Source organism: Hetaerina americana, unplaced genomic scaffold, assembly GCF_022747635.1.
Source record: "Hetaerina americana unplaced genomic scaffold, ioHetAmer1.1.p SCAF_9, whole genome shotgun sequence".
Lineage (NCBI taxonomy): Eukaryota > Metazoa > Arthropoda > Insecta > Odonata > Calopterygidae > Hetaerina > Hetaerina americana.
Window position 1 is genome coordinate 21,429,387 of NW_027287538.1, and position 26,220 is coordinate 21,455,606.

The window sequence follows — 26,220 nt, forward strand, 5'->3', positions numbered from 1 at the left end:
TTAATATGTTGGAATAAATTGATGTGAAGGAGAAAATGGCGCCTTGACTCTAATACGTTTCGCGGTTGTTCATGCTTTGGTTATTAGCTGCCAAAATCCAATGCAAATTTATAAGTCATATTAGGGAGTAGGTATTATTATATTAAGACATAACTCCTGTCTTATTGCAATAAATAGCGTATATGTTGACGTGCGGAATACACTAGGAAGAAAGAATACCGGTTACCTGCAATAAATAATCGTATGCTATTTTCTGCATTCGTAGCAAGATGGCTTCCCTCGCAACAATGCTCCCGTATTTTATTTATGTTCTCCCATGGTGATGATTTTCAATCAATTGATTGTCAACTTGAAATGAACATGGAATGGAATGTAATATAAAAATAGGAATGGCGAATTTAATGTTGTAATGGATAATTTTGAAAATGCTTCATTCCCGAAAATTAAATGTCGTCCATTGCAACGTGGAGTCATGTTTCGCGAAACGTCATCGGTATCATCATAACTTTCCAATTATCGTCCATGCTTAAAATTAATATGAGTCGATAATGTGTTAAACGCATTCTTTCAACATTATTCCCTTTTTTTCCGAAGTCCTTTTCAGTTTTTTCCGCCAACTCAAATTCTTTAAATGCGAAAGGATTCAATTTTCCTTTCAAATCCTTTTTTTTTGACACTGAATACCTTTTTCCTCAACTCTCATATCATACATAATAAAGTCACGTCACCATGATTTTGTCGTCATTATGAGCGCACGGGGCGCTACCTATTTTTTCACGTCCAATTAATGTACTAGTTTGCAGTTTTTTTAGTGGAATTTCAGTGTTACAGTGATAAACAAGATTATTGCCTATTAGGAAGTTAATAGATGGCTCTTTGATATTAGATTGCCTCTTTTGACATCACAGAAATTGTTCACATTCCTTTTACTGTCAAATCCAACCAATAAGGAGGTCTCTATATCTCATATCAATGTAGATATTTAATTTTCCGCATTCACTGCTCCCTTGTCATCACGAAGTTGTTGTTTTGGTATTCTACATTTCGGATATACATTTCTTGTGATAAAATATGAATTCAGCGTATTTATAATTTTCTAAACCCATATAAATATTTAGGTCCTGGTAGATTGAAGGTTTCCATTCGCTCAAGTTTCACTTCACGATAATTCTTTTCGTCTTCTCTCTTGTTTTATTTTTGATGATGCTCATATTCTTATTATATAGGGTGCGGCAACATTACTTCCTTTTATAAAAGGGGTTTTACTTTATAAAAAAAGGAAGTTATGTTGCCGCCCCGAAGTATTTGGTCTGTATATCCAGAGTTGATTACTGTTCATTTCGTATTTTTTCACGAAATTTTCAAAAATAGGATTGTAATAATTTATAATAATAATACGATAGCAAAAAGTCCGAAAAGTTAGGAAATCTACTTGAAAAATTTTTAATTTTGAAAGCGAACGGTCTCCATAGCACTCACTGCCTTAGCCATTGTTGGAGTGTTTTATGACGATTTTTGTTTTGGAAGGATTTCAAAAATTTCCCCTACACCTGTCACGTAACTCATTGTTATGCCATTCATTATATATTTATGGAAAACCCTAGGTCGAAAAAAGCATACCTCCCGCCCTTTTTTGAATCAATACCCTTCCTTTTATTCTAGTACTCTTTTGAATTCCACTCCCATGATTTCGGAACATGGCAAACAATATCCTTTACAAAAAACGCGGAAGGGGTTTTTTTCTGTCTGGTTCTGTTACTTTTTTTTAGTGTTTTTTAAAACGGAGTGGGAAAAAAAGAGGGAAATACGATATTCCTCCGCGGTGCGATTGAAAGGGTTGTAAAGGGGGTGGAATCCATTGTTTTTTTTCGTGTGTGTAGGTTGGAATATTTTTTTCGCGAAAGGGTGGGATCTGTTCAGTAGGAGACAAAAGAGTTTTTTTTATATATTCATACATTTTTTAAAAAAAAATTTTATCACTCCGCGTAAAGGTACGGAAATGTTTGAACAGAAGGGGGTGGGAAATAGAGTGGTTTGAAGAGGAAATAAGGGGTGTGGGGGTGATTTGTTTGTGTGTAAGGGTTTTGGGGTTAAGGGAGGGAAGAAATGGTGGGATGGTAAAGGGAAATCGAAGATGGGAGTGAAATGGGTCTCTCTCTCGTTCTCTCGTCCAGTCGAATGGGACCCTACGCGGTCGCATACTACACGTGACGTACTACAAGCAACCACACCCTCGTCGCCTGTTATTTCCCCTCCCCCCACTCTTCTCTCCCCTTTCTCTTCACTTTGATTTAAAGGGTTATATCCAACCCCCTTCCATGGACCCCTTTTTCCACCACCCACTCCTGACAGCAACTCTCAGGGACCTCTTTGGTGTTCGTCAACCATCATCTCCACCCTCCGCAGCGATACTTGTTTCATTTAGTCGAATGACAGTGCAACTTTTCCATGACGCATTCCCACTCTCTTTTGTTTATTTTTATTTTTTTTAACGATCGGGCACCCATTCACCCTTCCAAAAAAAAATAAAAATTGGAAACGTAAAATTTCGACCCTGATTATTCTTTCTTCCCCGATTTGAAATCGATATTATGCATAATACGAGCCGTAAAAAATTGATTCTCAGAATTATTATGCGGTCGAAGGGGTGGTTTTTTTTATTATGTATGCTAAATTAATTCTGTTTTTGATTTCAAAACCCGAAAAAAATTATAATTTTTTGCCCCATCGATTCGGGTTAATTTCTGTTTACATTTGGGAAGGTATTGATTACTTGGATTTTAATGGGCAAGTGTCCAGCAGTGGAGGATGATACTCTTTGCGTATGACTTCGGAATTCAGTTGATTATGCGGTCCTAAAACCGGTTTTACCATCCGAATTTAATAGAGCTATTCGAGAGCTATTCGAGTTTCTATGGGGATCGAGATGGGAGGTGGCTAACGTACTGGCTTCCCACCCAGAGGGCCCGGGTTCAAATCCCGGCGGTGTTGAATATTTTTCAGAGGTATCTCGATCCCTACTTGAGGTGTTTTGTGGAGGGCACTTTGAGTGAGTACGCCGTCCGTCGGATGGGACGTTAAGCTGCGGACCCCTGGGCGCCTTTCGTAAATATTAAGCTAATGCCGACGCCGGGTTTCTCTCCACCCTTCATCCTTATCTGTCTATCCCTAATGGCGCAAAAGACCTCAGCTGTCGGTCGCCTCCCCTCAAAACTACTTCTATTCTAGTTTCTATTCTCCGCATTGTTGAATTAGGGCGAAACGTTGCTATGCAACCGAAAAAATACATTTATCGGTTAAACGCAGTTGGTGTGGATATCAAGGTTTAAATTGTCGGAAAGATGGCCTTTGAAGCAAGATGATTGGGGTAGAATTGTGGCTTTTGAGATATTTCGAGTGTAGAGAATGATGTAAAACGTGACGTTGACAGGATTGATGAGAAACGAAAAAGTATTTTGGTATAGTATTTGGGTAGGATAGAGAACGTTATTGGGAGAAATCCAAAGGAGGAATAGGAATGTTGGATGGAGACCATTTGGATTGAGGGATGTTGAGGAAAACTCCGATATACGCGCGGGGAGAAAGTAAGACTGGTGATAAATGGATAGCGAAAGAGTATAGCGATGTTTAACGGAATGAAGGGAGGAAGGAAGTGTGCGGAATTGCAGAGAGGTTTATTATAGTATAGAATTAAGTGTGTTTCTAGTTAGATTAATCTATGAAATGTAGTGGTATTAGGCTTTTGTTCCTCGAAAACTTAATTAAATGGTAGACGCAGCCAAAGTGACGCGGAATAAACATAATTTCGTGTACAAGGCAATTGATTAATGCCACGGCGGTTAAAAAAGAAGGTATGCAAGGTAAATTAAAATGAGAATTTTTTTTAAGGGACCATATCCCGTCAAAGCCCACAAAATGAAGCGTTTTTTATTTTAAATTACCATTCCCCTCTCCGAGAGGGTACGGCATAAGTGGTTGCGTATTTAAATATCCTGGGTAATTCAAAAAAATTCATCACCATGGTGTTCTTCTTCGCGTGGAAGGTAAACAAAAATGTTGGATTCGCTAATGGTTATTTCAAGCAATCATCCCATGAAATGCAAAGCCAAATAATTGGCATTGGCATATAGGCCAAATAGGGTTTAATATGATTATTATAGCCGTAATCTTACTACTATGGGCGTCTATGAGCATTGTTGGACCGTATATTCATCAAAAGGCCGTAGCAACTCAACACCACCTTTGTAATATTATGGTATTGTTGTAACAAGGATATTATGTAACCACAAGCAGCTATACCCGGTTTCTGCGGACCAATTTCTCCGTACAGCTTTGACGATTTAATTCTTATTATAGGCCTTGTTATGCATGTAGTGTGTAGACAGTATTATTATTATTATTAGGTAATCTACCGGTTAAGGTAGGTTTTTGGATGGACATAATTTCTAATTAAATAATTTGTGGCCCCTAGCAAAACACAACATCCTACTCTACATCAGATCCCTCTTCATCTCTCAGTACTTTCTTCCTCCCTTCATCCCGTCCAACATCCCTATCCTGTTCCTTCCCTTTCCTCGCTTGCCTAACATTCTCCCCTCTATTACAGTCTTCAACATCCCACTGCCGATCAATGCCCCCTTCATTAATTTTTCCTGACTCCATAGGATTTCTCCCAACAAACCCCTCTCTTCGCCCACCATACCAAGTAATTCCTCTTTTTTTTCTTTGTAGACTTCTCTGTAGACAGTATTGTGTGCGTAAAAATGTAAATAATTGATTTCATTAATAATATAAAATGTTTCTATGGTAATAAACGTTAATGCATGTAATTTGATCATTGTTGCTATATTGTTTTGTGTACAACTTATTCGGTATTTGATCGACTTAATCGGTAAACTTTGATCGATATTGCAGTAAATGCGATTTTATTTTACTAGGCATAATGCACACACTCAATTCGAAATAACGAACTGAGTCACTTTAAAAATTAACTTTTTAATAAAAAACTAGAGACCCATCGAATTTCTCGGAAGCAGTTTGCCGCTAAAATGAAATTCCCTTCGAAAGGTAAATTTTGACGAAATAACACGAGACAATGGAATATTTCAGCAACTGTTTACTATAATAATAATGCAATGCGCAAAGCGTCCGCTCAGCCGTCATCATAAGTCATAATATTCGTTTGTAAATGACATAACAGCTTAGCTAGATGGAGTATGTGATAATTTTATTGTACCTCCTTGTTGAAGTGAATGAAGTTTAATCTTATTTTTGAGTCACTACATGTACTGGCATCTATGTATGAAATAAAGACAGTGTTATTTTTCACAAAGTCGATTTTTTCGATCTCTAAAACATTTCCCGAAAAGTAAATTTATTTTGGACCTATCCTATGTTGTTGATCTGCTTATTTTTACACTATTAATGCAAAAATATTAGACGCCCTAACTCAGTACAATCTAGGTGATATGTGTGGTGCCCACAGAGAAAGAAATGTATTAAAATTCCAAAAATATGAATTATTAAGATTTATATTATTGGGTAGTTTGCCCTTGATGCTTTTGTCTGAAATGTAATGGCAATAAATGTTCCCTTTCCGTCTGAGAGATAAAAAAAAATTCAGGCCTAGACTTCTCCAGTTCGTTTCGATCTCAGCTCTTATTTAACTGTCTCAATAGAAATATCCCTCACCCCTCCCTCTTAATCTCCATTAATTTCCCTCTCAGGCCTATCCGCTCTTCCACACCACCTCTTTCCGACCCCCCACCCCCTAACCCTTTTAATATCTCTCTCTCACAAACTCGGCACGCCATCCCTTGAGTGGCGGGGATATATATCCCCGTCGGCAGCTCACGCGAAATACTTCGTTAGCGCTAATGTCCTCGGGAGCTCAGCTAGCGATTAAAACAGTTCCGTCGTCATGGTGGATTTATGAGAACCGAGCCGAGTGTTGCGTCAGCAGAGGTAATTGAATCTATTTCATTATAGAATGGGGCCGCTCTTCCCCTCCCGGAGGAGGGAAGAATTTGGTTTGTGACGGATAGGCCACATGTTTAGGCTCACTGTTTCAGTGTTCGCCGGAGTCCCTAAGATTTCCATATGGTTCACTGAAATCCGGGTAAAACCCTGGATTTTCGAACTACCCTTACGTTCGAAATAAAAAATACTTTCATGTTCGCGATTAAACACTTGGCATGCATAATCTTACAGCAATCTCCCTTCTGGCACTCCAAAAATCCAACTCTCGATTTTATCTTTTTTATTATTTAATTTTTTTATATACCCTGCTAGCCACCGCTAGGGTGTGTGGCAGGGGGTGAATCCACACCAGAATAATTTTACCCGAATTTTACCCGCCCAACCGCGGTCGAACAATGTTATTCTGATCCCCTATCGATCGAAGATAAAATGGCATCTTTAATCTACTTATGTGTTCTACACTTAATCTCTCTAATTTTACTAGCATGATCTCATTGATGGTTCCCAGCGTAATTTTATGGAATCGATCAATATTGGAAATGAAAAAAATAGGAAGAGCTTCAATCTGAAATTTATCCTTCGCTCCGCGAGTGATTCCCAGCCTATCTGATCTAATATCATGGATACGCTATTAAGTTAATCATAATTACGTTTTACAAATCTGGCATGGACAATTTTTTTTTACAAAAATGAATATCATAATCGTCAGTATTTCAATCTTAAGATTGGTTTTACTGCAGCCCCCCAGTCTTCTCTTATAAATGTCAATTCATTCCCTCACACCCCCTGCCTGATAGCTACTCCGTTGTACGTCCTAATTCATTTGTTTCCAATGTACTTGTGTACTTGCCATGTTCTGGTCTTCTATTACCGGACCTTAGCTTCGGTTACGTTTATAACTAATCAATTTTGTGTTTTGTGTTCAGTCTTTCTTCAGTTCTGCTTTCCCCTTGAGTTCTCTCTCCATATGACTCTTCCCTCTTCTGCTCTTATATATATATATATATATATATATATATATATATATATATATATATATATGTATTTTTTTTTAAGTAATCTACCGGTTAAGGTAGGTTTTTGGACTGACACAACTACCAAACAAATATTTTATTACTCCTAACAAAACACAAAATCAATCATCCTACTCTATATCAGGTCCCTCTTCATCTCTGAGTACTTCCTTCCTCCCTTCATCCCGTCCAACAACCCTATCCTGTTCCTTCCCTTTCCTCTTTTGCCCAACATTCTACCCTCTATCACAGTCTTCAACATCCCACTGCCGGTCAACACCCCCTTCATCCACTTTTCCTGCCTCCATAGGATTGCTCCCAACAAACCCCTCTCTTCGCCCACCATACCAAGCACTTCCTCATTTGTTTTCTTCTCTGTCCATTTCACCTTCTCCATTCTTCTCCACACCCACATTTCAAAAGCCTCCAATCTACGTCTATCCTCCTGCTTCAATGACCACGTTTCCGCTCCGTACATAGCCACGCTCCATATCAAAGTTTTCACGAGTCTTTTCTTAACATCCTTACTCAAAGTCCCTGTCATCAACTCCCTCCTCCTTGTGAAAGCATCTTTGCCTAGCGCAATTCTTCTCCTTACGTCCCTACTACTTTGACCGTGTTGGTCCAAAACACTACCGAGATACGTAAACTGTTCTACCTGCTCTAGCTTTTGCCCTCCTATTTTAATGTTAAGCTTGGCCTTTTTCTTTCTAGAAAATCGCATAACCTTTGTTTTATTAATATTGATTCTCATCCCATACCTGTCGCACTGAATTTCCCATTCACTAAGCAATGCTTGCAGCCCCTTGGCTGACTGACAAACTAAAGCTTGGTCATCAGCAAACCTAACTGATTTTACGAATTCCCCGCCCACTTTCATTCCTACCTCGAGTTCTTCCCATGCCTCTTTGATCATTTCTTCTGCGTACAGGTTGAACAGCAACGGTGATAATGGGCAACCCTGCCTTACACCCCTTCCTAACACTGCCCATCCTGACTCCCCGTTTCCCACCCTCACCTGAGCAGTCTGAGACATGTACAGGTTGCGGATTAGCCTCCTTTCCCTCCAATCTATTCCTATTTTCTGCAATATACTCATTAGTTTTTCCCAATTTACTCTATCAAACGCTTTTTCGAAATCTACGAAACAGGCAAATACCTCCTGGTTGTGTTCTATATTCCTCTCGATTAATAATCTCATTACTGCAATGGCATCACGCGTACCTCTCCCCTTCCTAAACCCAAACTGATCATCCCCTAAGTAATCATTTGCCCTACTCTCTATCCTTTTGTTTATGATCCTGAGAACAACTTTAGCTGCGTGGGATATCAAACTAATTGTCCTATAGTCCTCACATGACGTGGCCTTTACCTTTTTCGGAATAGAAACTAAAACTGATGTCACAAAGTCTTCCGGCCAGATTCCCTCCTCATAAATACTACGGATCAGCCCATATAGCCTCTTCCTCCCACATTTTCCCAAGCATTTCAAAAGTTCCACGGGAATGTTATCTACCCCCACGGCCTTATTAATTTCATCTCCCTCAATGCCCTTTCTATCTCATTGTCTAGTATGCCTGGACCTAAGCTATCTTCCTCTACGTCATGTTCCTTTTCAATGTCTAACTTTGTTGGTCTAAGCTCTTTACTATACAGGTCTTCTACATATTCCTTCCATCTCTCTTGGATCTTTCCTGCGTCAACTATTACCTTACCGGCCTTATCTCTAACTGCTATCGTTGATCTCCCTTTCTTACTTCCCGATAAAGATTTAACTATGCTGTAAAGCGCACCGATTTCCCCCTTCCTCTGCAGACTTTCCATATTCTCGCACTGCGTCTTCCACCATGCTTCCTTTGCTTTATTTGTTGCCCGCCTCAATTTATTGTTCAATTCTTTGTACTTCATTTTGCCTAATTCTGTATTTATATTCTTCCATTTTCGCCGCTCATCCATTTTTGTAATCATCTCATCCGTGATCCATGGTTTACGAGTCCTTTTAGCGTTAACGGTTCCAATAGTGTCTTTTGCCGCTTTAGACAACCCTTTTTTGATACATTCCCATTTTTCTTCAATAGTACTTAGCTCTTTACCGTCCTCCATGATTTTCTCTACCGCCTGTTTGTATTCCTTTCTTTTCAACCCATTTAATGCTTCTACATTCCATTTTCTAACTCGCCGCCCCTGCCTTATCTTTTTAAAACGTACGCTACATTTCATAACAACTAAATTGTGGTCTGAGTCCGCATCCGCTCCCGGGAAGCTGTGGGAATTTATCACACTGTTCCTAAACCTGTGTCTAACCAGGATATAATCTAGCTGATATCTTCCCGAGTCACCTGGCATTTTCCATGTATACCTGCGTCTTTTGTGGTGTCTGAACCAAGTGTTGGTGATAACTAACCCCTGTCTCCTGCAGAACTCAACTGCTTTCTCCCCGCGGTCATTCCTCGTGCCTAAACCGTAGTCCCCCACCTCATCACCATCTCTTCCTTCGCCTACTGTCGCATTCCAATCCCCCATCACTATCAAATGTTTCCCTGCAGGAACACATGCAATCATGTCCTCTAACTGATCGTATATCCTATCGACCTCTTCTTCCTTATGGTTGCTCGGTGGCATGTATACCTGGATAATAACTAAGTTCGTCGGTTCTGCTCTTATCTCCACTAGTAGTATTCTATCCGTTACCTGCTCTATGTTGACTACGCTTCTTCCTACCTCTTCATTTAATACTATGGCGACCCCTCGTTGGCTCTCGTCCCCACCGCTGTATATTATTCTATACTTATCACTCCAGTAATCCCCGCTATCTTTCCATCTCACCTCGCATAGACCTAAAATATCTATATTTCCCCTTTCCATCTCTCGCTTAACATTCTCCAATTTCCCCGTCCTCATCATTGTCTTAACATTCCACGTTCCTATTCTAACTAATTTGGTCTTCTTCTCCTGCGTCTTCTGTCCTGCTGCTGCTGGTTTTCCCTTGCAAGGGTTTCGTGGGATGACGACCGCGGAAGCCTTGCCTCCCCCGCTGCCGGGCACGACACACGGCCGATTGGGCCGAGCCCCGTGGTTGCCAGGACTCAAAATATCTCTATTGTCCATCACATTGTTCTTGGGAATGATAATTGAGGTGGTTTCCCGTTGCCTTCCTCAATAGTGTTTTTAACGTGACACCATCACTTACTGGCCGCCCCACTGGGGTCAGACGCCATTGCAGCCGCCTCACTGAGGAACAGACGCTGCGTGGACTACCTTTCGTCTGGCTCCTAACCTTCGACCTATCTGGCATGGGTGACCCTACCAGGAGCAATTTTTATTACTCCCGCCAGTACAGCTCTAGGGGTCATCGGAACGCACAAGCCCTTCCACCACGTCAAGGTTGTAGTCCGGGGAGGGATATATATGTATATGTATGTATAATATATATATATATGTATATATTTATATATATATATGTATATGTATGTATAATATATATATGTATATATTTATATATATGTATATTTATATATATGTATTTTATATATATATATATATATATATATATATATATATATACTATTTCCTCCTTCTTCCTCACTGTAGTAGTAGTATTGAGGGGAGGCGACCGCCAGCTGAGGTCATTTACACCATAGGAGATGGACAGGAAAGGATGAAGGGTGGAGAGAAACCCGGCGTCGGCATTAGCCTACTCTTTATGAAAGGTGCCAAGGGGTTCACAGCTTAACGTCCCATCCGACGGACGGCGTACTCACTCAAAGTGCCCTCCACAAAGCACCTCAAGTAGGGATCGAGATACCACTGAAAAATATTCAACACCGCCTGGATTTGAACCCTGGCCCTCTGAGTGGGAACCAGTACGTTAGCCCCCGCACCATCTCGATCCCCTCCTGTCTCACTTTCTCTGTCCATTTAATCATCCGTATTCTCCCCTTCAGCATCATGTTTCGGAGCCTTTCTCATTCTCACCCTTTCCGCTTTTCTAATGTTCCATGTCTTTTGATTCGTAGAGAGTCATTCTCACTACAAGCGTTACAAAAACAATCACAAAAATTAATATAAAAAAATTAATCTGTCCAATGTTGGTTTTTTTAACCTCTGGAGTAATCCTTGTTTTTATAGATTTTTTCTGATGTCAGATTATTCCCAATGAGACCACCTACAATGAATTCTTATTTCGTTTGAATCATTTCATGTAAGGCTAGCGTGGAAATCTCAGTGAAATAAAAACTTCCAACTCATAAAGCTGTTCAGAATATATGGAGTTAGCTGGACGTAAGGGTTTAAACCCACTTGAAATCTGTACTGATTCTATGACGAAGGAATAAATCGTATTATCCCCTCCTTCGATTCTTGTCATCTGGAATTTTCTGATGCAAAAATCTTTCATAATTGCATTTACCCTGAAGATTGGTCAACCAATACTGATTCTCTCACACCACATAAAACTCACCGTCCGATTGGAGATTATTTTGGCGGGTGTCATCTTCTAAATCAAGAGATTATAATGGGTAACCAATATCAATGCAAATGCTCGTTTCATTGTAAGTTGCCAAATCTAATGTTCCCAATTCAAGTATTTATTTGCTATAGTATAATGTACATCGTCAACGCTGAAGGAGACTAAAATTATACATTTCTCGCGAGCAATTCAGTATACGATTAGGTGATCTGGAAGCATATTAAAATTAAGCATGAGGTTATAAAACCGCTTGCTAACTCAAAAGAAATTTTTGGGTTTCCGAGGCTACGATAAAATGAAACTTGTAGTCTATTGTGACGTGGGAATAAATTTTTGGCAGCCAGACGCAACATTGAAATGAAACATGAGATCTAGAGAGTTTGTTGCTGCGTCAATGCTAGATTTTTTTGTTCTGGCACCGCAGTAAAATTTAACTTGTGGATGAGAGAGAGTCCAATGTTGAGTCAACCTAGATTTATCGTGTTCCGACGCAACAATAAAATAAAACCTTGGGTCTACAGAGTCCATTGTTGCGTCAAACCGCATGTTATTTGTCCGACGCTACAATAAAATGAAACCTGAGGTCAAGGGAGACGACTCATGCATCAATCGAACTAATTGCGTTCCGACGCAACAATAAAATGAAACTTGAGGTCCTGCAAGTCTGTTGTTGTTGAGTCGACCGGGATGTTTTTGTGGTCCGACGTAACAATTGAGAGAAATATCGGGCTGGTGAGTCTATTGTTGCGTCAGCCGGAATTTATTGTGTTCAAACGCGACTGTAAAATTAAACTTTTTGCAAATAGAACATGGAGCATGGTACTCCAGCTGGTATTTTTGGCGTCCGAGAGAGGAGGTCACGAAGGAAAGGGGCAAACCCTTGGGAAGGGTCGATTGTTACGTCAAGCGGGGACTGATGGCGTTCGGACGCGCGACAATCGCATTGGTGGATCGAGATGAGAGGGGAGAGAATGGAAACTGAAGGGATGTTATCAGAAGCGGATTCAGAAGCCATTAGCGGAGGCGGAGGCTAAAAGCTTTAACATGATATTGGTGGGGCTTATAATCTTGGGTTTTGCCTGACTCGTCGAGTGATCACGTGCGGTATAAATCCCGCAAATTCGAAATTTGTTGGGGGATTAAGGGGCGGCGATCTCTCTTCGCCGCATCCACCGCCACGATGCGGGGAGTGGTGGCCCATAAATTACGTCACACACACAAACACGCACATAAGTTTGGTGCCGTTTTTTTTCCACCAGCCCAGCCACTCTCCTCAAATATCCCTATAAAAAAAAGACATAGAGCATCCGTAAATGACGTATGCACACGCAAACAAAAACAGTCAGAGCTGGAGAAACAATAACTGATCGAATATCTGCAGACCAAGAAAAAAAAAGAATTGTCTTCTATGCGTATTGTTTTAATTGTTCAAATACACAATCAAACATTAATATCTCCGAAGAGCCATTAAAAATAGCAAAAAATATATTTTACGGGAAAAAATATCGTATCGTAAATTCGAATCTAATTTCTATTGATCTCTTAGGTCATGACCTTTTGATGTATGTGTGTTTTCTCCATTAATCCCTAACGTAATGTGACCTTTTTATGTCTTCTTTCTACTTCCCCTCTGCTCTCATTTCCTTCAATCGTCTACGGCAGTGGTCGGCAGACCTCGGTTCTCGAGTCACATTCGGCTCTTTTGGTCCATTGAGTGTGGTATTTAGCCCTTCCACAAAACCCTTCCACAGAATACCACGTGCGGATGCGAAAGTGGTCTTCTTTGAAAGACCTTGGAGAAGGAAGATACGTTGATTTTCAACACCTGTGATAGTATATTCCTGACCCATAAAAAAAGCTGAAAAAATTAGCGTGTGCTGTTCTTTCCTTATTCTGGTCTACATGTTCATAAGAGCAATTATTTTCAAGCAAGAACCTTAATCAATAGTGTATTGATAAGTGTTATTGTTGATGAAGACCTGGATTCGGGCGTAAAAAACTTTAGATACAACAACAGAAAAAATTCACGTAACCCAACTATCCAAGGAGATTGAAGGCCATTGTTCACATTAAGTGTTTGTCAGTCATTGTCATGGTTAAATTTGATGGATACCTTACTGGTGGATAATTTAATTTTATCAATTAATAATATCGTTATTAAGTATGTCAATTTTCATTCGACAGTTTAACTAAGACTTAAAACTTAAATGAAAGTTTATTAAGTTAATTTTAGTAAGTGTTTTGGAGTGAAAGAAGATGTGTCGAGGATTGAGAAAGGTATTTTGGGATAATAGTTGGATACATAGACAGAATGAACGAAAGGACATATTGTTGCATTTGAAGTGCACATTTAGCGGATGACTCCGTTGAAAGTTATTGTTGCGGCATCTCCCGCAGTTTCTATGGAATGTGTCAAAATAACAATGATTTTTTCATTGTGCCAAAAAGTTCATGGTAATTTCTGGACACTAAGTTTCAAATGACTTGTATTTTTTGTTATTAGACAAAACTATTTGAAATCACTCTTTTCTCCTCTATTCCCAATGGCCGAGAATCGACAACAACATCTCATCCCCTCAAAAATGTTTAGATCGAAAAATTCCCCATTAAAACCTTTGGCGTTTGACTTTGGACTTACTGAACGATTCCAATCGAGTGAAATGGCCTCCATCGTTGTGTATATTCCTTCGATCGCACTGATTTTCTACTCGGGCCCGTGTGGTGAAGCGACGAGAAGTTTGACAACGGCAGAAGCTTTTCCAACCAATAGGAACGTTTCTCTAGATTTAAGTGCCGTACTACGATGTTTTTTCTTTAATTTTTTAAAACTTGGGTCATTTTTTTTCAAAAGCCTCTTTCACACTATACGCGAAACTTAGATGGGAAAAGTTTCGCAAGGTGTGTTGGACCTGTGTCCCACGCGATCCAACTCCTAAACTTAAAACAAGTAACTTTGAATAGATTTTCTCTAGGTCAATGAGTCTTTGATGAGAATAGTGGCTGCTGCCCTTTCCACAGAAAGAAATTGACCAAAATCATTGGCTTTCGCATTTATTTCCATGTTTCACGGTTTTCTACAGCCATTATAATTTTGCCGCATGTGATATAAAACTCTATAGGGAGTGAAAAGTTCGCGATACCAAATGCTGAAGTTAGGAATATGAATTGGAAAGTATATTAAGTTAATATTTACCATAATATTGCGTGGTAATACGCGTGCGGCAACAATAAATAAATAATTTGTTTATTTTCCTTGTTTCTTAGCAATCCAAGCGAAAACAAACAGAAGTAAACAATTGAAAAGAACCAACGAAAACCTTCGCGAATTATCATTGGAACAGTTGCATATCGCTGAGAGTGCTGTCCGAACGTGGGTTCTTCTAATCGGTCAATTCTATTTAACAGCATAATATATCCCAGAAATTTTCGAGTGGGTTTCTAAACAATTGCGACATGATTGCAAATGGACCGTCCATGTCGATTCACTGGGTCATGAGGTAACATTTACTGAAGTTTATCCTGCAAAATGTAGAAGAAAAATTGAAACGTTTGTTAAGGGCCTATGATGTGCGAAGTTTGGCAACAGTGGTCGTCATTTCAACCGAAATTTTTAGATCGAAAATCTACGAGGGTCATCCGGAAAGTAGTACCCGTTCGTGAAATAAAGACACAAAAGTAAATATTAACAAACATAAAAAATTTTATTTGAAAGAGGATACTTTAAACTACTTCTCAACATAATCTCCAAGCAAATTAAGGCATTTGTCATAACGTGTGACAAGTTTCTGTATTCCTGCTGCATAGTCCTTCGCCGCCAGCTCATTGAGATACGCGAGGGACCCATCTTGCACAAATTTTTGCATAATGCAGATGGTGTTTAACAATTTCATGAACAATTGTTCGAGAAACATTGGGAAAATGCTCACAGATGTCATCAATTGTGACGCGCCGATCGTTCCTCACGAATTCGTCAACTGAGCTCACCAGTTGGTCTGTAATGACAGACGGTCTCCCCGAACGCTCATCGTCGTGTGTGTTCCCCCTCCCCATGTTGAAGTTGCGACACCACCGCCGAACAGACGACTCGTCCATTACATTGTCTCCATACACCTCCTTTAATTGGCGATGAATATCACATGGGCGAACGTTTCTTGCATTGAGGAATTTAATCACTGCCCTCACTTCACAACTGGCGGCGTTCTCAATTTTTTTAAACATTGTAAACAATCACAGAAACAACACAGGCAATGCTAGCGTCACGCAACTTGGCTCAGAGAAGGCAGACAAGCCACTGAAGCTATCTGACCTCGTCCAGCGGCTACTCGCGTCGTCAGCACTTCATGCGGCACGAACGGGTACTACTTTCCGGATGACCCTCGTATATGTGAATTTCATAACCGTATCAATGAGAGACATTCTCCATTCAAAGTATTCGATGTTCTTTATTCACCTCTGAAGAGTACTTGCATATAAGTTACTTCGTTCTATTTCTAAATTCTTCTTTGTGGTGATGCCAATTATCCTCATGAGTGCCTTGCTATTATCCCCGGTTTTGCACTGGATACTATCGACACTACCTCTTCCATACCTGACCCGTAAGTGAATGGAGGGAGACTTGTATATTTTATCGTAGGGTGTGTGCCTGTGTATAGAGGGGTGGTTCTGCGTGCTCATTCATTGTGTTGTGTGTGTTTGAGTTGGAGGGTGACCTTATTTCTGCTGGAATAGACCCGTCAAGTTCTTACAATTCTCCCCATGTCAGGCGTAGAAGCGGTCGAGCCTGAGCTTTTCTTCTTTTGACCAACTTCCTCTCTCGGTGGTTTTTCTGGTCCTCTAGTGAGAAGGTGACCGCAAGGGTGGAAAAGGGAAAAAAATGACCCTTCAAGATTATTACAGATGGAGGCTGTGGAGATGGAAAATTAATATTAAATTTTGAAATTTTTTTTTACCTCTCTATTCTCCTTCCATGGACTACGAGAGAATTTTCGCCTCGATTAATGGAGAGTTATAATTACTTATTTTGCGGTCGAAAGAATAATTTATTTGGTAGGGTACAAATTGATTGGATTATTCCTACTAATTGACAAAATTTCTAGCGAGATTCTGTCTACTTTGTCTTTTGGATTCCTTTATTGCAAAATTAGAATTTCACCACTCGGCAGCAAAAGCTTATCAATGTTGGTTTCCAGGTAAAAAATAATTAATTGTTTGTATGTTTGTTCATGAGCGCTCTAAAAGCGTTGCGCGTGTTAGCCATATTGCACCGATAATGTCATCTTAAAAGTCGCAGAGGGGAATATATTCATTATTTGTTAATATTGTGCTTAATTTAATATTTTCTCACACTTATGCTGAACACACAAATTTTTTCAGCTAACCAAAGAATCTCACCATGTTGATATGCTTGGCCATTTACTTGGCCGTGAACACTTACAATACTTAGCAAATTGTTTAAAAAAAGATTTCTAGTCCAAGAAAAATAAAAATGTCTTTTGCATTCTTTGACCAATGAAATTCTTTTATGCACTCATGGTTTGGGTTTCTATAATGTTATTTTCTCTGGAACCAAATACAGAGTATGGTACTGGCTTGCCAACCAGAGGGCCCGGGTTCAAATCCTGGCGGTGTTGAATATCTTTCAGTGGTATCTCGATCCCTACTTGAGGTGCTTTGTGGAGGGCGCTTTGAGTGAGTACGCCGTCCGTCAGATGGGACGTTAAGCTGCGGACCCCTTGGAGCCTTTCGTTAAGAGTAGGCTAATGCCGACGCCGGGTTTCCCTCCACCCTTCATCCTTTCCTGTCCATCCCTAATGGTGCAAATGACCTCAGCAGTCGCTCGCCTCCCCTTAATACTATTACTACTACCAAATACAGAGGTCTGTCAGAAGCCTGTTGTCTCCACTGAGAAATCTAACTTAAAAAATCATGCAATATGTATATATTAAGTATTTTGAATTGCTTACAGATTCATGTGTAGAAGTTTTTTTATATCCATCAAATAAAAGAGAGAAAATACATAGTCAAATAAATTCTGTTGAAAAGTATGTTCACTCTATCGTTTGATGGATATCGAATTCCTATCATGAGGAATAATCATTGTAACTTACCTCACAGAGCATGATGTAAATATATACTTTGTTGTTTCTTTGAAATTAAAAACTGTTGCTGTTTTGCAGTCCTTTTCCTAATTCTACATTATTATTTCTATTTTTTCCTTAGGTCTCTTGGTTCGTGGATGCCTGTAGGGTGGGTGGGAGAGCTCAAGGACTTCCTCCTCCCTCCATGTTGAACATTACAGCCTGTCTTTAAGACGGAGAACATAACTGAAGAAATTCACGGCAGATTTTCCAAAACTGAAAAAGAGTATTCAAGATGGCAGTTCCAAGACATCCATTTTGGTCCATATTGATCATTTCGTTGGCCGCAGTGGTGCCATCCTCTTATGGTATGATCAAGGCAGATATAGTCACTGCTGGAGTCAACACTCTTCCACCAGGTATTATTCCTTGACTTAATTATTAAGCTCGTGAAATGAAAGGATGATATTGTCTGTTCAGTCACTAATGTTATCCCTGGATAACACCAGGGTAGTATGAACTGCAACAACTGAAATTCTTGCAATGGCTAGAGAGACTTTGACAGTGAATAATTAATCAGTCGCCATTATCTTCCTTAATTTAATCAATATGTGAGGAGAACTCCTCCCTTTTGGATAGTTTTAGGGTTGATCAACTTGAAGTAAATTAATAAATGAAGTTTTCAAAAGCTTTTTATCTTTTTTTCATCAAATTTCTCAAAGATTTTCACCAATTTTTTGTGCAAATGTAAAATTTATAAGGTATGGGCAAGCATTCAAGTGAACACATTTCACTTCAGAAATTATTGCATGAATAAAGAGATCTTTTCCTGAATCTTAGTGTACGAGGCATGTTCATAAAGTAACGGCCGTTTGGTCACGAGAAAAAATATACTCATAAAAAACACATTTTATTGGCACTTTTAGTTAGCTAGAAAGCTACAAACCTACTTCACTTCTCTACATAATCGCCGCTTACTTCTAAGCATTTTTTGTACCGTTGCACCAGCTTCTTTAACCCCTCTGCATGGAAGCTCGTAGCATGAGAGTTGAACCAATTGACAACGCCGTTCTTGAGTTCCTCTTCTGTTTCGAAACGTTGTCCACCGAGCCACTGTTTCAAGTGTAAGAAGAGGAAGTAGTCGCTAGGTGCAAGGTCAGGACTGTACGGTGGGTGGTCAAAAACTCGCGTCCACGGGACTTTCTGTGCTCTTTGTGGTGGTCGGTGAGCATTTTCAGTACCCACCTAGCACACAATTGGTGGTATCCGAGGTTTTCCGTGACTATATTGTAGACAGTAGTGCGTCCAAGTTGAGGAAATTGTTCAGCCAGGCCATTAATCGTCAATCGACGATCACATCGCAGTTTTTGTTCCACTTGCGAAACAATTTCATCGGTCAGAATACTGGGCCTGCCACTTCGCTCTTCGTCATGGATATTATTTCGTCCATTTTTAAAATCACAGTCTAAACCATTGTCTAACCTTTCCTTCACTCATAGCTGTCGGCCCATAAATTAGGCATAACTCCCGATGAATTTCAGCGGCCGACAATCCATTTGCGTTCAAGAATCGTATGACAGAACAATGCACTTCACAGCTGGCGGGATGAACGATTGTCGCGGACATTGTTGTTTGCATGCATGGACAAGCAAATGACTTCTGAAGCAAAACAAATGCTGCTATAGCTTCTCAAAGAATCAGTAGATGGCGCTGCAGGAGTAAAACTGTGTTATGAAGCGCCAATATTGAAATATAAGCAAACGGCCCTTACTCTATGATATATGCCTCGGATATAACAAGCATTTGTCATTAAATGAAATCGTATGTTAAAGCACAAGATTGTGGTATGATTTGTGAACATTTATTGCATATCCTGTATCTATTCCATGCTTGGCATAATGCCAATGGTATTGGAAGAAACAGTTAAAACTTTTATTGATTTTTATTTTTATATATGTGACACCTATCTATCAATATATTGAGTTGGGATGATTTTTGATCCAACATTTAACAGTTCATGTCAAGATTCTCCCAGGTCTCCCTTGTTTTTCATAGATCATATTTATTAATTTTCCCAAAAAAAAGGGGTGTGTGGAAAAAAAGTGAAATTTAACATCATGATACATTGAATCCATTTGCACAAAGCATGCTATTATTATAAATTTCTATATCAGAGTGGCCAGAGGTAATTTCTGTCATCAGTTTACTTTGTGCTGAATGACTTTCTATGTAATGAATATGTGGACATATCTACTCTAGTGAAGCAAACGACTGTATTTTTTAAAGAAATATGTTATTAAAACACAACAGTATTCTGTATATTGTTAAATTGTAAATGCTATTATAGAGTGATATTAGAATTTTAAAAAAATGGGTTATCTCCGCTGTGCCATTCTTCACTTAACCGGGGTTCTAACTTCCTTGTGCAAATTCACAATTTTGAAGATTTTCTTAACCCTTGACATGTCGAGAATTACTAAATTAGTGTGCTCAACAACCCTGATGCAAAAAACTAATTTTTTTTTGTAGAAATAGAGATATTTTTACCAATATGGGGGGTACTTTGTTTACCATTGTCTCTCCCACTACCGTAATGCCAGGCTGACCAATGCCTTCTCATTTCAGTTGACTATGTGAAGAAATTCAGCTGTGGGAAGCTTTTCTACAGAACGTTCTTCTTGGATGAAGCAAGAGATTCCTTATATGTTGGTGCTATGTGAGTATGATTGTCATGCTACATGTTAAAATAATGGTCAACTCTATTGGTCACAGGAGATATTCATGTGTAGTACCCATCAATGATAACCTACAAATAATAAGAATTATCGTCATTACTATACCAAATGTATCTTAACCTCTAAAAAAATCCAAATATATGTAATTGCTATTTTGAGACTTTTAATGATTCAGGAATTCATTTACCGTGTAAAAAAAATAGTTGTCCAAAGCATAATCTGTTGATTTTATTTTGAATTTTTACAGTATTTTTTCATGTTTTAATGAATTTGGATGCTTCTAGTGTGTATATTACAACTCATTGCCACAGGCCTTGTACTTAGTAAATTGACATTATGTAGTCACAGAGACGTATTTCTAGTTTCATAAGTGCATAGATCTTGTGTAGTTATCAAATTAGAACAAATCAATACTTGCTAATGAAAATTTTTTTTGACTGAATGAACAGATGTTTCAGTAATTACTCAACAATTAACCCGAAACAATACCAGAAATGACTTATGAATCTTTTCATGTTGCAAATTATTGGCAATTTATATATATATATATATATATATATATATATATATATATATATATATATATATATATATATATATATATATATATATATATATATATATATATATATATTTTTTTTTTTTTTTTTAAGGTAATCTACCGGTTAAGGTATTTTAATTTTGTGTTGGAATGCGCAAATTGGGTATGGAAATATTGGCCATGATTATCCAAGTGTTCAAGGATGAAAGAATATTATTACAAACTTCAAAATAGGGATTGCAAAATACAAAGTTTGAATGAAACATGTTAGGCACAGTACACAAAGTCTCTGAGGTCCACTTGTGGAGTGTGAGTGATAAGCGGCAATCGCCTAACAGCAGAAGGAATGGCATTAAAGAACATGATGTAATACATCGAAACCTGGTCATAGAATAAATCTTATCTTAGGGAAGAATTGCGCTAGGCAAAGAGGCTTTCACAAGGAGGAGGGAGTTGATGATGGGTACGTTGAGCAAGGATGTTAAGAAAAGACTCGTAAAAACTTTGATATGGAGCGTAGCTATGTAAGGCGCAGAAACGTGGTCATTGAAGCAGGAGGATATACGTAGATTGGAGGCTTTTGAAATTTGGGTGTGGAGAAGAATGGAGAAGGTAAAATGGACAGAGAAGAAAACAAATGAGGAAGTACTTGGTATGGTGGGCAAAGAGAGGGGTTTGCTGGGAGCAATCCTATGGAGGCAGGAAAAGTGGATGAAGGGGGTGGTGACCAGCAGTGGGATGTTGAAGACTGTGATAGAGGGGAGAATGTTGGGCAAACGAGGAAAGGGAAGGAACAGGATAGGGATGTTGGACGGGATGAAGGGAGGAAGGAAGTATTCAGAGATGGACCTGATATAGAGTAGGATGATGGATTTTGTGTTTTGTTATGAGTAATACAATGTTTGTTTGTAGTTGTGTCCATCCAAAAACCTACCTTAACCGGTGCATTACCTTAAAAAAAAATCTATGAGGTAACAGTGTTTCTTCCATGTTAATGAATCTATGACTTTGTCGACTTGATTTTGTAGCCTAAGTTGAATTATGTTCAACTGTAAGAAATATTTTTGTGCATTCTCATTTAGTTGGATCCCTTATTAATAGTTTGCTTATGAAATATGATTTGGATATAAAAGTCTCTCTTTTCAGTAATAGGTTTGGAATAATGCAATTTAAAAGGTTGAACTAAAAATTAAACCACTTGGCTTTTCCATTAAAAACTTTTTATACGGAAAAGCCAAGTGATTTAATTTTTCGTTCAATATGAAGAATTTCCACCAAGTGACGTCAGAAACTGTTTTATTAATTTAAATGGTTGTTAATTATTGAGTCAAAATTTTTAAATCCTGAAATTTCGACTATTTCTCCAATTGAAATATCCTTTTAATGAAATTTTTTAATACAGCACGACAATGCTAAAATTTGTCGGTCTTCTCCTGCATCTCTTTTCAGTTTAGTTATTTTTGATTCAGTACAAGATATTCATTTGATATTGCTTGTAAAAATTAGTCTAAATTTTGTTGAATTTAAGGGATGTGACTCAGAATTAAGGAATAGCTGCGATGTTTATTAAGGATGGAAATAATCTATACTGACTTGCTCTAATGTTGTCATTGAAATATCTACATACTTGGTGGAAATTATGAATGTTTTTGGGGAAAATTAATTTCCTTCTCTTTTTGACTAAAAACATCTTATTTCACCAAATTTCAATCTAATATTGCTGAAGATGCCTGAAGATTATGTTCAATGTGTGTTGAAAACAGGTTTTGAATTAAAAATATTTTAGTATAAATGAACACAGATCTACTTTTACCCCCTTATTTCATTGTAATTTTGAATCTCTCTACAATTAGTGGCATGGCTTCAAAATTAGTCGCTGAAAATGAAGTTCCTCCTCTGGGAAAAAAATATCCAGAGTATTTAAGGCACCTGTCAAAAAAATCTATAATGAATAAGGTCTTAGGGGAATTTCCAAAGCTTTTTCGTTTGTCCGTGACAACATTTTATTTCTTCGAGAGATTAAAGTAATGTTTTTAACTTCATTCTAGGGATGCTGTGTACAGATTAAATTCGGCTAATATCACCGGATCTGACTGTGAGGTGAGTAATTAATGTATTTATGATTTTAAATGCACCAAAGGCCGAACATCCCAATCTAAATGCCTTATCATGGAAACATTTTTCGTCTAAATCCATAATTCTTCTGATATTGAGATAATAGCAGTTGTTGAGTAAACCAACTGAATTTCATTGATAAAGACTTTGCTCATTTGACTTCTCATTGCTAATCCCCTAGTTTTACTATGTAAATAACTAGTTTTACTAATGTGACATTGCATTTTTACTGATGATCAAGCTTTAGTTTACCAGTCAACCAATGGTTCGCAAGCTTTGCTGAGTGAATTGAAGAGTCAGTGCAATAGGTATGGGATGAAAATCAATGTAAACAAAACAATGGTTATAGATTTTTTGAGATGGAGAAATATAAAGTTAAAAATTGGAAACAGGGGGTAAAAAAAACTAGGCCAGGCAGAACAAGTTACCTATCTTGTGATTGTTTCGTAGCAAGATGGTCAAAGAATAATGGACTTAAGGAGAAAATTTGCAGTTGACGAAGAAGATTTCATCTAAGGAGGAGGGAATTGATGATAGGGATGTTAGGTATGGATGTTAAGAAAAGATAAGTGAAAAATTTTAAATGGTGAATGGTTGTGTAGAGAGCAGAGAAGAATGGGAAAGGTGAAAATGGACTGAAAAGAAAAGGAACAAGGAAGTGCTAGTCATGGTATGGGGAGAGAGGAAAGAGGGCTGTTTGGAGATATCCAATGGAGGCAAAGAATGGTAGATGCAGAGAATTCGGAATTGGCAATGGTGAATGTTGAATGCTTGCAAATGTTTGAGTATTCGGCCACTGTCCACTCAAAACCTACCTTAAAGTGGCGGAATACTAATAATAATTTTAATGTACAATTACTTTGTACTTGTAATAATATGTCACCAAAAACCTCAGTATTATTGCAAAAGGCATGATTTACATGAAAAAAATACATTAGTCTGTTTGGTGTATGGTTACTTTTTTGTATCTCAGAGTCTTAAAGATGCTTTATTCTTCCTTTTCAGAGGGATTCACTCAGTTTGGAACCAAGCAGTGTTGCGAACTGTGTCTCCAGGGGGAAATCTGAAGTAAGTACATGTTGTTTCAATGTTTTAAGTTACTTTTTGCAATGTTTTGAATCAAGAAATCTTCTAAAATATGTGTATGAGAAATTCAATTATTTGAAAAATCATTTGCCTGTCATGGAATAATATTAGATGTTTAATTGTGGAAGTCATGAAAGTATATTATCAAGTCATGTTAATGTTGGTTTTTCTTTTTCATAGCACTTTGACTGCAGGAATCACATACGTGTGATACAGCCAATGGCAGATGGGAGCAGATTATACATCTGTGGTACTAATGCTCACAGTCCAAAGGATTGGGTTATCCATGTAAGTTGCAGTGGAATATTTTAGAATGGCATAGTTTCGATTCATAAAATTAGCAGTCCAGTGGTGAAGAATAACATTTTTGCCAGAAAAGAGTCAGATCTAATTCTTGGTTTATCAGACTTTTGGAATTTTATAAAACTATCAATTAATAATCCTTTTTTTTCGCAAAATGGTCATTTTTACATCATTTTGGTGCTCTTGGTGTAATCCAACTTGAATATTTTGAAATAGTAAGAGGTCCATTTCTGCCTGGAAAATTGGTGAATTGGTATTTGTTACACCAGAGGGCTACAATTAGATTTTATGTGTCCCTATGTCAATAGTTTCCATGTATAGAAAACTCTCAATTATCAATTCTAATGGATGTATGATGAATCATCTATAATTGAAAAACGCAATTAACCGAAATATGCGGATAATATAGTCGTGATATATGCATATATACAGAATCTCTCCTTTTACATTCCTTGTATTTAATTAAAGTTTTTTTTTAGCAATTTAAGGTATATTTTTTTCATTTTTTCAGCCATTTTAAGAGTAGTATAGATTCTTTGGTAAAATTACAGATTTACCAAAACACAGAAATACCATAAAGTGAATAGCAGAATGTATTTCCCTCAGAAATTTAAACTAATCTATAGCTAGGAAAAACTAAATGGCTGGCAAAATAGGAATATTAAAAAAAAAAGAGATTGCTGATATGGATTCATCTTAGTCATACCAATTGAAATAATACCATGAAGAGAGTTTAATGACTTATTTGTTGTATTGTAAAACTATGTATTTGCATTTGTAAGTTTCAAAGCAGTTAACTTTTTAAGGTATTGTAATTTTTCTGAAATTGTCATTTGCCGGTAAGAGGGAGTAGGACGTATAATCCACAAAATGTACAAAACATACACAGATATCCGAGAGTTTACTTTATGTATTATAGCTTGCAGGAATATTCTGTTTACATCATTGAAATCTAGCCTACTTGTCACTCATCTCAACACAGGATCATGTAGTCATTCTTTGCCTTTTGTCACTTCATCTGGAAATTTTGGAAATAATCAAAAGTCTTGTTATTAATTCTATGGAAAAAAATCCAAACAATTACATTTCTGCTCTGTAGAATCTTAATCAGGTACTTCTACAATGAATTTCCTTTAAATTTTTTATTCATGATCCCCATAAGTTCCCTGATCACAAAGATGCCTGCCTACCTCCTTTTGGACATAGGCAGACATTAATTTGAGAGATAAGGGTGTTTAAATATAGCAGTAAAGTTGGGCATATGTTTGATGAGTCATTTTATCATGTGAAATGTAAAGAAGTGTTTTGATTCAGTGACTAAGCAAATGCGACTATGGCTAACAATGAAAATTCATTCCTCCCTGATGGACAGGTTGTTTGGTTTTTTTCATCATTCGAGTGGTAAATTTGAGTTTCCTATCATTTGTTTTTTCTTCTACTTTTTTATCATATCTTTTTTCATTTCTCTCTCTACAGCATGTCTATATTTTACTGCATTTCCTTTTTATTCTAGCATTCACTGTGATTATAAGTGCTCCATTATTTCTTTTGCTTTTGGAGCATCTTCTTAACTCTGCTCTCCATGTTTCATTAGTATCTAATGATTTCTTTAGGAGTGGTCACCTGATTCCGTGTGAATAAAATATCCGTAATTTTCTGACACTTGTGTCATTAATCAATCCAATGTTTTTGTTGGTATTAAGGCATATATTTCCCTGGTCAATGCTTGGCTAAAAATTAAATGCAGTAATTTTTTGAATCACTAGAAATTGAATGAAAATATCCAACAGAAATATAAAAAAAAAGTATGATTTGTATCAAAAAACTTATATACCAGCTAATTGGAAAAAACTTTTTAATTTTTTTAAAACCATTAGTCCTAAAGTGTCATAACTTAATTAGC

The 26,220-nt window shown here is 37.8% G+C and overlaps 1 protein-coding gene across 2 annotated transcripts in view; it reads left to right on the forward strand.

Annotated features, from left to right (window-relative positions):
* The window catches only part of LOC139698693 (semaphorin-2A-like), a 185,556-nt gene that overhangs the window by 139,075 nt on the left and 20,261 nt on the right, over positions 1–26,220 (forward strand). For both annotated transcript variants that reach the window (XM_071597570.1, XM_071597568.1), the window contains 5 exons: positions 17,680–17,956; positions 20,163–20,253; positions 22,862–22,913; positions 23,934–23,996; positions 24,195–24,302. In XM_071597570.1, coding sequence (XP_071453671.1) covers positions 17,833–17,956; positions 20,163–20,253; positions 22,862–22,913; positions 23,934–23,996; positions 24,195–24,302 — 438 coding nt within the window. In that variant the 5' untranslated portion in view covers positions 17,680–17,832. The remainder of the gene's footprint in view (positions 1–17,679; positions 17,957–20,162; positions 20,254–22,861; positions 22,914–23,933; positions 23,997–24,194; positions 24,303–26,220) is intronic.